This window comes from Solanum dulcamara, chromosome 10 (genome assembly GCF_947179165.1).
Source record: "Solanum dulcamara chromosome 10, daSolDulc1.2, whole genome shotgun sequence".
Taxonomy (NCBI): Eukaryota; Viridiplantae; Streptophyta; class Magnoliopsida; order Solanales; family Solanaceae; genus Solanum; species Solanum dulcamara.
In genome coordinates, this window is record NC_077246.1 from 230,062 (window position 1) to 243,355 (window position 13,294).

The following is a 13,294-nucleotide window of genomic DNA, read 5'->3' on the forward strand; positions in this document are numbered from 1 at the left end:
AAAATCATATTTTCTTGATTCCTTTTATTTGAACTGAGCTAAAGATAAAATAATATAATTTTTTTAAAGAATATATTTTTTATCATAAATAATTATTTTTTCTATAAAAAATTGACATATAATGTATTCTCGGTAAAACTTTGAAGCCCCCAATATTATTTACAAAATAGAGCCGGCCCTGATAATCAAAACAAATTAAAGAGAAAATCGGAGTACTAATGAAGAAAAGATAACTTAAATAGTCGTTCACCCAATTGCCTAAACTATGGACGAGGGGTCTCCCATACATCAAAAATATCTCTGTCAGTATGAAGAGCAAAAAGACGATCACCACCAATTGAAAAATCTCAAATCGGACCACCATGAATCTGTTGAAGCTGTGATGTTGGAACCCAATGAGAACCACAATACACTGAAATGGTGTCTCCATATGATGAGAACAATTTTCCCTCGTGAAATGCCAGTTTCGGATAACAACACTTATTATAGATTGCTCTTCTAGCATTCAATTGTACACTTTAACCATATTACCATGTACAACACAGCACCAGCTATTCGGGATAGCCCGAATAACAGCAGCCTCCCCTGTTGTTGTGCCCGTTAGGGATTCAGCCAACCGGAGCCTATTGCCATCAAACGTGCCCCATTTAGCTTACCTGACATGATCTTGAATGCCATAATACAGAGCATCTTTGTATAGCATCTTTTTATCGATCTTCGGAGTAATATAAAGCTCTCTTGTTCTAAGTAAGTCCAAAAGGACACTGAAATAATCAGGGTCTCTATTAATGAAGTGTTCGGTAATTTTCTGATTGGAATGCAAGTTCCAATTCTCATCAAATGTGCTTCCGAAGAATGAATTCCTGCCAGCACCTGTTTCAAACTTTTTTCCACCAACATTGAGTTTCACTCTGTCTTTCTGGCTTTCCATTCTTCAAAAATGTCGTTGAACCTTGAAATTCAAAACCAGTACTAATGTAAGAGATACAACAAGAAGAATATATACAGTCTAATCACACAAGTTGATTTGAAAAGAGTAAGATATACACAGACCTTACACTTACCTTTGTGAAGCAAAGCGGTTATTTCGATTGAGCCCAACTCAAAGAAGACCAACCAATGTGGGATAGACAAGAAAATAATGGCAACAGAATAGAAAGATAAGCAACACAGACGAAGTAACATGTAGTAGTAAAATTGAAGGCTAGGATACTATGTGAAAACTAGGTAAGTCTACGCCTAAATAATGGGAAGAGGAGACCATCTCCTTGCCTCTTTCTCGTAAAAGTACCCCAACACCAAGCTACCTACTTTCCTTCTTCCCCAATCCTCAAATCTTTCTCAGAAAAGTACTCCAACACTAAGCTACCTACTTCCCTTCTCCTCTAATCCTTGACTCTTTCTTGTAAAAGTACTCCCAACACCATGCTACCTACTCTCCTTCTAAACTAATCCCTGACTCTTTCTCGTAAAAGCACTCCATCACCAAGCGACCTACTTCCCTTCTCCCCCAATCCTCAACTCTTTCTCATAAAAGTACTCCAACACTAGGCTACCTACTGCCCTTCTCCCCTAATCCTTGACTTTTTCTCGTAAAAGTACTCCAACACCATGCTACCTACTGTCCTTCTCTCATAATCCTTGACTCTTTCTCGTAAAAGTACTCCAACACCAGACCACCCTTTGCACTTCTACTCCTATCCTTGGATATTTCTCGTAAAAGTACTCCAACACCAGGCTACCTACTACTCTTTTCTCCTAATCCTTGACTCCTTCATATTAAAAGTACTCCAACACAAGGCTACCAACTAGCCATCTACCCTAAACCTTGACTCTTTTTCGTAAAAGTACTCCAACACCGGGCTACCTAGTGCCTTTTCCCCCTAATTCTCAAGTCTTTCTTGTAAAAGTACACCAGGCCACATATTGCCCTTTTCCCCTAATCCTTGACTCTTTCTCGTAAAAGTACTCCAACACAATTGGCTACCTTTTATCTTTCTATTCTTATTCTCGACCTCTAAACCTTCATCTCTAGGGTCATGTCCTCTTTAAACTAAAAATGTGTCATGTCCTATCTAACACATCCCCGTTTTTTCAGGTCTACCTCTACCTCTCCTAAAACATGCTAAATATGTACAATCCCTAACCAATATACATATATCATGCATCTCCAATCCCTAACTATTCCTAGTTTTCTGATGTTGGAACATTTATCAGCTTGAAAATTTAACAAAAATAAGAGAGCTTAGGCATATAAAATTACAATGGTTATATAGATTCATATCCAAAACTTTTTTTTTTAAAAAAATCATTCAAAAAGAAAGTTCAAGAATTATTTTTTTACCGGACTTAGAAGAATTCAAACAGGAGTGGCAATGTGGAGACGAGTTAACTTGTGATTATACAAAAAATTGGTCCATGAGGTGTTTTTATATATGTGATTTTCTGTGTTTCTAAAATTAATTTATTTTAGGAGAATTTTCAGATATGACAAACCTTTTAAGCATAATTACTTCATATGAGTGTAGTTTCCCTAATTAATTGGCAAACATAAATTTTGCCATTATACAAATGTTGTAGCGCGTTATACAAAAGTTGTAGCGAATTATACAATCGCTATACCCACAAATTATTTATATACCGAAATATACAAACACTGATATACATATTGTATATCTAGCAAGCGAGATTGAGAGAGAGAGAGAGAGGAGAGAGGCGAGTGATATCGAGAAATGGAGGAGAGAGGCGAGCGAGAGGCGAACTGTATATGTATAGCTGTCGAATTGTATATGTATATTTGTCAAAAAATTATATATATGTAATTGGTATACAAATGTATTTGTATATCTGGCAAGCGAGATTGAGAGAGAGGAGGAGAGAGGCGAGCGAGATCGAGAGAGGGAGGAGAGAGGCGAGCGAGATCGAGAAAGGGAGGAGAGAGGTGAATTGTATATGTATATCTATCGAATTGTATATGTATTTGTCAGAAAAATTATATAATGGTAACTTATATACATATATATTGTATATCTGGCAGCGAGATTTGCCATACCGAGTATATATGTTTAATGCGAGCTGTAATTATTTTAAAATATACTCATATCTCGTAATATAGTAGAAAGATTTGCCACACAACATAATTTTCCCTTTATTTTAACTATTTCAATTAGGGTTCCTTAAAATGGAGAAATAATTTATTTTAACTATTCCAATTAAAATTCGTAAAAAGAATAATAATTGGGAGATAATTTCTTTTAATTCTTTCAAGTAGATTATGATTCTTCATTCCGTCGTACTTATTTCTTGCTTCTAACTTTGTCAGTATGTTGCTCCGTCAATGGCTGAATTTTCATACAATACTATCATGATAATGTAGACCTAAGTTAAAAAGAATTTTGAACGATCAAACAATTTTTAAATCCTAGCTCCAATACTATTCCGAGTTGGTTTATAAGTATTGGAGCTACTAATAATTGTCTGTTGTTTATAAGTAAATTAATGATACTTAGATTTCTATGATGAATATTACTATTAATAACCGAATAAAATGATAACTAATATACTATCACACGTATATTCTAGTAAAAAATTGCTAGTAGTTCTCCTCCTTATCATGAAAAACACAAAGATAATCCGCTAAATTAAATATTATATCAGCTCAAAAGTTAGTTACTCATATATTTCTTATCAAAGCGAGGGATCCATTTCAAGCGAAATCAAATCAGAAACTATTTTTGCATCCCTATCTGGCGTGTTTGAGAAAGACTCTGCTAAGTGATAACATGACGCATAGAGTCTTGACACTTGTCGGTGTTGGAAGGTCGGAAGTAGAAAAGTTAATAAGTTTTGAATGAAAACCCTAAAATCGATGGAAGTAACTTTATTTGTCCTTTTTATTTAGTATTTTATTATCATTTCATCTTATGTCACACTATTTTCTTGATTGTATTGCAAAAATAGCATCACTTTTTCAGACAATTCAACTTTAAGTTAAATTTTATTTTATTTTATCCTTAGTGACATACTTTTATAACTACGGCCTATATCTCGGGGCAAGTTTAAACTACTAGTCCTAAAGTCCTTAATTATTTAATTTTTAAGCATCCTATTGTCTAGTCAAACAATGCCACACAAATTTTAAAAAATCTAATAGTTCTTATTTAATTTGTGAAGTATATAAAGGACAGCCAGATGCACTAAACTTTTGCTATATATGTATATGCACAGAATTCGTGAAAAACTCAGACTATAAAAATCTATTGTACGCAGTCTCACTCTGCATTTGTGTTCCACAAGGGTCTATAATTTGTGAAGTATATCATATCTTAAGTCAAAGAACAAATCACATGAGTAAAACTCTAGTTAAAGAGTTTTAGTCAATAACTATCAAATATCACACACCAAAATTCAAAGAATTAATTCTACTCAATCTTCAAATCTTGAAAAACTTGGATATACGTATCTATAACCTTGAAAAAAAATTATCACTATACCAAACTTAGTCAACTAATTAAATACTATAAAAACCTCACTAAACAATCACTCTTATATTCCCCCCCCCCCCCCCAAAAAAAAAAAAAAAGACAATAGGAAGTGTTCAAGTTTCATTTAAATTATAGCCATGGCCAAAAAAAACTCATTATACTTTCTTATTTTCTTTCTCATCATTGCTTTAAACTTCATTAATACCTTAGCCACTTATCATAATTCTGATGATAATAATGCTGCAAAATGGTTACATATTTGGCCATTTGTTCCACAAGCACCACCACCAACTTCATCAACTGGTCATTTTCCTAAATTTCCATTCACAAGATCAATATTTCCATGGCCGCGGTTTTTGCCACCTTATTCCCCAAGTATTGAAAAAAGTTCTGATGACATAAGTCAGAATGTGTTGAAAAAGAAATCGTCTGCCTCAATCGTTGAAAAATGTATAATTTGTGTTCGTCGTAGATGTTTTTTCTCCTATGATTGTTGTGAGGTTGTTGCTGAATTTGGTCATGAGGAATGCAACAAGTTTTATGAATATGCCATGATTAAAAATCAATGTGCAATTAGCCCATTAGCTGCTCCTCCTCCTTCAGCTTAAGAAAACTTTGTGAAATTATATTAAGTTATTAAGTGTGTGTATTTATGTGAGAATAAATTAACAAAGTGGTGGACTAGTGGTAATTATCAAATTATAGACTAATGTACTATGTTTCATGCCTACATGATATATAAGCAATAAAGTGTTCTTGTTTAATACTAGAACATATATGCTACTTCCTAGTTTCATTCATGAAAAATATATTTTAGGATCAAATTTAAGAGACGAAAACCGTTGTTTTTTCTCAAGAAATATCATGTCAAATCATCAAGAAAGTAATGGTAGAGCCTAGAAGCATAAGCTTATCTGAATCCATGAGTCATGAGTATCGTAGTTATTTTCATCTTGCAATTATAGGTCTTTCAAATCAAGATGTAAGCGGCTCTAAATTTTTCTAACGATGAAATATCATAAAAGAAACTTTATCGTCTGGTCTTGGGACATAACCTTGAATTTTTAATGACACAAGTTTAGTATTTCTAGTTTAACCCATCATTAAACTAGAAATACAAACGGTTATCTACACATAAGAAATAATTAGTTGTGGAGTTTGTTATAAATAATTAGCAAATCAATATACTGTCATTTCAGAAAATCTTGATAAACTTATTTAGTACTATATTAGTTTTGCATCTTTACTCTGACTCATTGAATATGGAGAGAGATTAACGTGGTGAAGAGAGTAGTATTAAATTCAAATCTAGAATAGATAACGATAATTTGGTCAATTTAGCCTTTCAGTTAATACTATTTTTCTTAAGAAAATCGCAATAAAAAAATATGACAAATAAAATAAATCAAAGCGAGTAATAATCAAGTTCTCCAATCTCAAATTTAAATCACAACGTTTTACATTCCTTACATTGAGCTTGAAGAACACCCTATAATACAATATTGACCACAATAAGGTGAACGATGTTTGTTGGATTGATTAATAACATTTTCAATTTGGCTAATCCATGCTAAATAACTTGTAGCTAATATAATTATTTGATGATCAGTCGCTAAATAGGATAATCAACAAATTCAGTTGTTTAGTTACAAAATTTATAGTAAATAGCACTGATTTTAATTTAAACGTATAGTAAAATATCGAACAAATTAAAAGGATTGCTTATATATTTATCTTTTTTTGTTACTCAACAATTAATTTTCATATTATGAATCATGTTCATTACTTCATTTACACCCCCAACCCAATAATGACAGTCAACTATAAACATGAAAATGAAGTTTCAATACTGTGAACTAATTATTGATTTATTGTGGAAGCAATTGGTGGAAATATGAGGAAGGATAATAATCATTATGTTCTAGGAATATTGTAAACCTCTAAATCTTTAATCATTTCACATTATCTAAAAAAAGTAAGAACTTTTAATTTATTGAACTCTCCAAATATAGTAAATTTGGAAAATCAGAAACTTTGAAATTTTGGTTAATATTAATTATAATATTAAGTGTTTCATCTAGAATGGATCATATAAAGAGCCCAAGGTGTGGTCAATGACGAATTTAGTGACGACTGGTTTACAGAAATTTAGTATCTATTTTATATAATTTGATGTTCACGTAAAAACTCATAAATTTCAAATTTTAGATATGCTTTTAATTATGGCCTAATGATCAATAAAATATATTGAGAAACATGAAACTTCAAGAAAAATTATTAAGTGATTTTTTCTCATCTGTCCAAGCCTTGATGAATAGAAACGTTTGATATCTATAATGATACAAAAAAAAATAACAAATATCCCGTAAAAACTAATTAATATATATATAAACTGATAATTTTTAAAAGATATATGATTCAAATAATGAAACATATAACTATTGAAATTCATTTTATCTAATTGTTAAATTTTGCCATATTTGAGGATAGGATATAACTCATTAACTAAAAATGGACCATAGAATAATAGAGAATAGCCAAAGTCAATGTGACATTATCCATATATGATATACTAACAAAGATAGCGATGGGATGGTGCGGACTTCTTTTAAACTTTTTTTTTTATTTGTTATTTGATACTCTAATTCTTGATTAAATCAAATTTACATCTTATAATCCCATTTAAAAATTATTTTTTAAAAAAACTTTTATTCATAGAATTTAAATTTAAAAATTTTGATCGAAAATATTGAAATTTTATCCATTCCACTGTCTGAAAGTTGATAGAAATAGTATAGAGAAGAGAGGGTAGATATCTATCAACAAGGATATGGAACAAGAATTAGGAATTATTCCTTGAATTAGCATCATTATGTGGATTATTTATGTCCCTTCTTCTTGGGAATCTCATTCCTTCTCCAATAGTTTTAAAATGTAAAAATATTTTAATTAGTCAAGATTCTTGTTTAAAAAATAAAAAAGATGGTTCTTTTTTTGAGAATCGTAAAATTAATCGAGATGCATATGAATTTATTTAAACATCAAAAAAGAGTTAATTTTATTTTTAGATTTCTAATATATTTATTCTTATTCTTCATTATATATCTCCGATAACATACTCTTACTACTTAAATCAATTATATGGTTCGAGATAAAATATCTATCTATCTATCTATATATATATAAAAGATAGATAATGCCCAAATATTAATATAAAATTCATATCATTTTTAGTTACTTACTAACTAATACAAGATAAATTTAATTTCAAAATTTATATCAAAATTAGTATCTTAATCTCAATAACCAAATAATATGGAGTCATTTGGTTAGTGAACAAGTTACATCAATATTATAATAACATGTTTATAATATGAAATTAAATATTAACATAATTATTTATTCAATAAATTTGTATTGATAGATATGTAGTTTATTGGACATCACTTCCATTCGGGTACATCTCTTCTCCAAATTCTGCTAACCCAAAATACTTCATACATCGAGCTGCTCTTTTTTTTTCAAATAGATATTTCGTCAAATTAATTATTCAAAGCGCATAAGATGACTTAGATATTAGTATAATTATAAAAAAAATTATTAATTTTTAGGATCAAATGAGTCCTTAAAACACTATATTTAGAGTTTTGTTTAAATTAGAAAAGAAAAATACAATTATTTTTTTCCTATTAGGTGTGAAATTTGTTGGCCCAATCATCAACAAACGTGTGGATATATTTTTCTATAATTCCCCTTTCCCTATCCACCATTATTATTTTGGTATTTATATATTATATATACTCCCTTTTATTTTTCTTCCTCTTTGCCTATCCCCCCCTTTGTTCTCCACAGCAAAGAAGAAGAAGAAGAAGAAGAAGAGAGATTTAGCCATAACTCATAAGCTATGTCTGATGAAGAACACCATTTTGAGTCCAAAGCTGATGCTGGTGCCTCAAAAACTTACCCTCAACAAGCTGGTACTATTCGCAAGAATGGTTACATAGTTATCAAAGGAAGACCTTGCAAGGTTTTTTTTTAATACCCTTTTGTTTTTTTCAATTAAATCTGCTTTGGGAAGTTTAGATTTTGTATTTAATCCATGTTTTGTTTCATGGGGTTTTGCTATTTTTGCTTTATTTGAATGAATCTTGTATAAAAATCAGATCTTGATGGATTCTTACCCTTAAATGCCTTTTTTGCTTTGTAAATCCTTGTTGTTGGTTGAGTTTGTTTCCTTGTGCTGTTTGTTTTCGTGGATCTTTTAAGTGTTATGTAGTTGTGGTTGGAGAGATAAAGGTGTGGTTTGGCTGTCAATGAAGTAGGTTGAGAATCATGATGTCTTAGGTTTCAATACGAGCGGATGTAAAAGTATGGTTAATGAAGTGGGTTGAGAATCATAAAAGCATAGGCAAGAATATGGTCAAATGAACTAGGTTGAGAATCATGAGGTTTTATGTTCAAATAGCGGCAGTCTGCTGAGGTAAAAATATTAGTGATTTCTTGCCTTAGTGGCCCCAGTCATGTGGGATTATACTGGGTCTGTTGTTGAGTCAAATAAATTTCGTTCATATCACACCAAGTTGGTAAAAGAAATAAAAAAGAACCTAATGTGTAGTTAGCTTAACGACATTCAACTACCAAACTACCTGAATGATTGTCTTTACATCAAAAGAAGGAAAGGGTGTGTTTGAGCTGTGACTTTTAACCCCTGATTTGTTTGTATGTAGACATATGTAGCTTAGAGAGTAAGCTTCTACTACGGGATTTAATTTGTTTACTATTTTTTTTTTGATGACCTCTACACCAAATAATAAAATTTTGAATATTACTGTTCTTGTATTTTTCTTGTATTTTTCTTGTGGGATTTCACTGGATATGTTGTTGTTGTTGTAGTACTGTTTTTGTATTTTTCTCGCATTAGCTATAGCTGATACTAGTGAAAAGGTTGAACCTTTTTGAAGTCTTTTTGAGGAAACAGGGTACTTACATTATCCCAATAGCTTTATAGGATGTCTTGACAAAATTTTAGTGAATAGGATCAGTTTGGTGATTAAATGCTTAGCTCAACTCAGTGTTTTCCCTATTCTGAGCCCTGAAGTGTTCTTTGTTTGATTTGATTTCAACCTCTATGAACTCCTTTAGTTGGTAGCTTCTCCCTTCATCCAACTCGTGGTCTTGTTTTCTTTGGTATTGAAGTGGTTTTATAACCTTCTATTATCCATTCTGCCTTTTGGGTATCATTGTTGTTTGCACTCTGACAATTGTTGGTTGTGTATGGCTGTATGCACATACTGCTTTTAGTTTATAAATATTCATGATAAATATGCCCTAAGATTCTCTTGATAAACTTGATGTTAGATAGAGAAATAAGAAAGAGGGGTTAAATCAACTAATGGAAACTTTTCTCAATCAATGACTTTTGATGCATAGACGCCATTGATTGTCGAGTAAATCACTTTGTACTCTTTAATCTGATGAAATGAAAGGAAACAGATGATTCTTCTTGTTGAAGGGTTTTTGTTAAGAAAACAGTCTCTTGATTCAATAGAATTATTGTATCAGCTCAAAATATTGAGTCACTATATAGTCTTCTACCTTCTCATTGCAAATAGGTATATCCAATATTTTTGGTTTACTGTCTTCCCTTCTGGCTCTTTAAAGAGGTTTTTTTTTAAAACTTTTGTCCATGTATGCAATTGTTCTTTATACGATGGTAATCTTGAACAGGTTGTTGAGGTCTCCACTTCCAAAACTGGCAAGCACGGACATGCAAAATGTCACTTTGTGGCAATCGACATTTTCAATGGGAAGAAGCTTGAAGATATTGTTCCTTCATCCCACAATTGTGATGTAATGCAGTGTTTCTTCCGTTTTTTTAATTTCTACTGGTGTATGTTTAGTTTCTCAACCACCGAAGTTTGATTTTGTCCGACTTTTAAATGTTTTCTGCAGGTGCCGCATGTCAACCGTACAGACTATCAGCTGATTGACATAGCTGAAGATGGTTTTGTAAGTTTTCTATTACCTACTGTATGAAGAGTATCAGTCATACTTTTATTGGGGCAAAAACTTGAAGAAGATAATGCTACATAGTTTTGATTGATGACTTTTTTGCATCATGTGTGATATCTGTGGTAGTTTCTAAATGAAGTTGAGATGTGATTATTGATGAAAGTTGTGTTTTACCCTTCTTTTATGAGAAAATTCCTATAGAGATTCTTGCCTCTATCTTAACTCCTAAGGTGCCCTTGACGATCAATTCCCTCTGACATATTCCTTGATGTTTTATGACACAACCGAGCATACAACTTTAAACTAGAAAATTACGTTCGCTTTGCTTTTTCTCTTTCTTTTCCCCTTACAGGAAGATGAGTGGCCCAGTGGTTTCACAGGCATTGATATGTAGAGCTTGAAATCTCTCATTTTTAAGTATGAGGTTCAGTTTTGAGAGAGACTATACTTAAAATGGTGCAACTATGAGGACTGTTTTTAAATTTCCACCTAAGGGGTGAAACAATCTTCTTATGTTCAACATTTATTAAAAACCAAAGACTTGGAAGTTGATAATTGTTCATCCCAAGTATTGTCTTGAAACTGGAGTTCCTTTTGCTAATTCTTGTGTTATACCTGTTTTGAGTGTTATAATTTGTTCATTCTTTTGGCCAGGTGTCTCTTCTTACTGAAAATGGAAACACCAAAGATGACCTCAGGCTTCCCACCGATGACACCCTGCTGAACCAGGTATACTTTTTGATCAAAATAAACGCTAAGAACCTTATTTTCCAGTTTTTTGTGTATCTGAGCAAACTCTCGACTTTTTGTAGGTTAAAGGTGGATTTGAGGAAGGAAAGGATCTCGTGCTGTCCGTGATGTCTGCAATGGGTGAAGAACAGATTTGTGCTGTGAAGGACATTGGTGGTAACAAGAACTAGTTGCGAGCATTCTGCAGCATAAATAATTGCTTTTAGCCAGAGTCATTTTATATCTTATTGTGGTACTTTGAAATCTGTTTTATCGTGAACTCACCTTATTTCTATTGGCATGGCTTGAATAGTTGACTCTATAGTTTTGTCTGGTAAGGCAATGAACTGAGATTTGATAGCAGAAGTAATCTACATGAGTGTCACTTTTTTTTTTACTTGTTTCATTCATTATTGGCCTATATTGTGCTTAATGGTGTATTCACATAATGGAATATCATTATGAAAGATGCTAAACAGCACCAGAAAACAAATACTGTTTGAAAGAAATCCAGATGTGGTGATTCAATAAAGTAAGGTAAAATGGTCAAGTTTGCCTCTGTACTATGTTTTGAGATAGAGCAATTTTGTCAGCTGTTATACTTTTTTGAGTTGAGGATCTATCGAAAATAGTCTCTATACCCTCATAAGGTAGGATTAAGGTTGTTGTGTATACACCATCCTCTCCTGACCCTATTATGAGATTTCATTGGGTATATTGTTGTTACCAACTGTTATACTGTGGATGAACCTTTGCTATTAGAAAAAAATCCTGTTTTTTGCCCTTGACCCTCAATGGCGCTCCAATGAAAAGGTAATTTTAAATTATAGTCAAAAGTAGAAACGAGATGATTTGCTAACAAGGATATGAATGAATGTGTTAAGTATAATGAAGGATAAAATTGATCCGAGCTAAGTTGGACCATATTCTTATAAGAGCATAGCACTTCTATTATCAACTTAAAAACATGTTAGCTCTGTACCAGCTTTTAAACAACTACAACTATACTTTACTCTTGAAATAAGAAACTATAAAATTCATTGTTCAACTCATCTTATATTAGTACAATACAATCGTATAGTAACTTACAGGCATCACAATGGTAAAAATTTATCTGTATCGAATGTTTGCATTAGATTAATAAATACCAAAGGTATGCACAAGTATTTACCGCAACCAACTTGTTTATTCGATACCCAAAATTGAATGACAGGAAATATTACCTTGACTGTAGTTACTACCTCCAAAATGTGTTGTGTGATGAATGAGATTTTCTAAATCTTGAGTGTAAGCTATGAAATAAAAAAACTCTTAATACTTAATAGGGAGGGCTTGCTTTCCCTTTTCAGACCCTACTTGATGTGGATTTGTATAGTCGGACCATTGAATTCCAAAACAAATCTATAGTATTCGATAATTTTGGCTGCAATCAATCAGCAGCATCCGTTGTAGTCTAGTTGGTTAGGATACTCGGCTCTCACCCGAGAGACCCGGGTTCAAGTCCCGGCAACGGAATTTTTATTTTTATTGGATTTTAGATTCTTCTTGTTTTTTTCTATAATAAGATATAAGTGATACGTTTTTCAAAATGTCCAAGTCACAATTCTCTATTTTGTGTAAGTCGAGGTTGAACAAATTATGATTACTAATTTATTGTAGCGTATTTTATCGAAATAGGTTTTAAAATATTGAATTAATTGATATAATAATAATATAGTATTTTTAAAAATTGATAACTTAATTTACTGTATTAAATTTTTCAATACCGTACCATGAGTCAGAGCGCCGTAAGATTTCTCAAAATTATGAACATATATTGCTAACTAAAAACTCTTAAATTAGGCATATTTTATATTACATGATTTATGATTAGGTAGATAATAGTCCTAGATAAAGAATATTCAATTTCATTAAGTAGATAAGACAGTTGAATTAATAACCACTTGAACAAAACTGGACAAATATTAGGTACTGGTTTATGTTTGTTCTTTTATTACAATAGATGGCCTTGACAATAAATGCTTAAAATATTAGGTGCATTGGGACTTGCAGAAAAAAGCCACTATTTA

General features: G+C 31.8%; 2 protein-coding genes and 1 non-coding gene across 3 annotated transcripts; 2 read left to right on the forward strand and 1 right to left on the reverse strand.

The window, feature by feature from the left end:
* Window positions 1-347: 347 nt before the first annotated feature.
* On the reverse strand, window positions 348-931 carry LOC129870926 (BTB/POZ domain-containing protein At4g30940-like). The gene is made up of 2 exons (XM_055945801.1): window positions 657-931; window positions 348-516 (listed from the first exon to the last, which is right to left on the reverse strand). The coding sequence occupies exons 1-2, from the start codon at window positions 929-931 to the stop codon at window positions 348-350; spliced, it is 444 nt and encodes a 147-aa protein (XP_055801776.1).
* A 7,326-nt stretch (window positions 932-8,257) lies between these two features.
* LOC129870390 (eukaryotic translation initiation factor 5A-4) lies at window positions 8,258-11,788 on the forward strand. Its single transcript, XM_055945162.1, has 5 exons — window positions 8,258-8,511; window positions 10,212-10,334; window positions 10,437-10,493; window positions 11,151-11,225; window positions 11,309-11,788. The coding sequence occupies exons 1-5, from the start codon at window positions 8,389-8,391 to the stop codon at window positions 11,414-11,416; spliced, it is 486 nt and encodes a 161-aa protein (XP_055801137.1). The 5' UTR covers window positions 8,258-8,388; the 3' UTR covers window positions 11,417-11,788.
* Window positions 11,789-12,667: 879 nt separating this feature from the next.
* Window positions 12,668-12,740, forward strand: TRNAE-CUC (transfer RNA glutamic acid (anticodon CUC)). Its single transcript has one exon. It is a non-coding gene; the product is annotated as a tRNA-Glu (tRNA).
* Window positions 12,741-13,294: the final 554 nt, after the last annotated feature.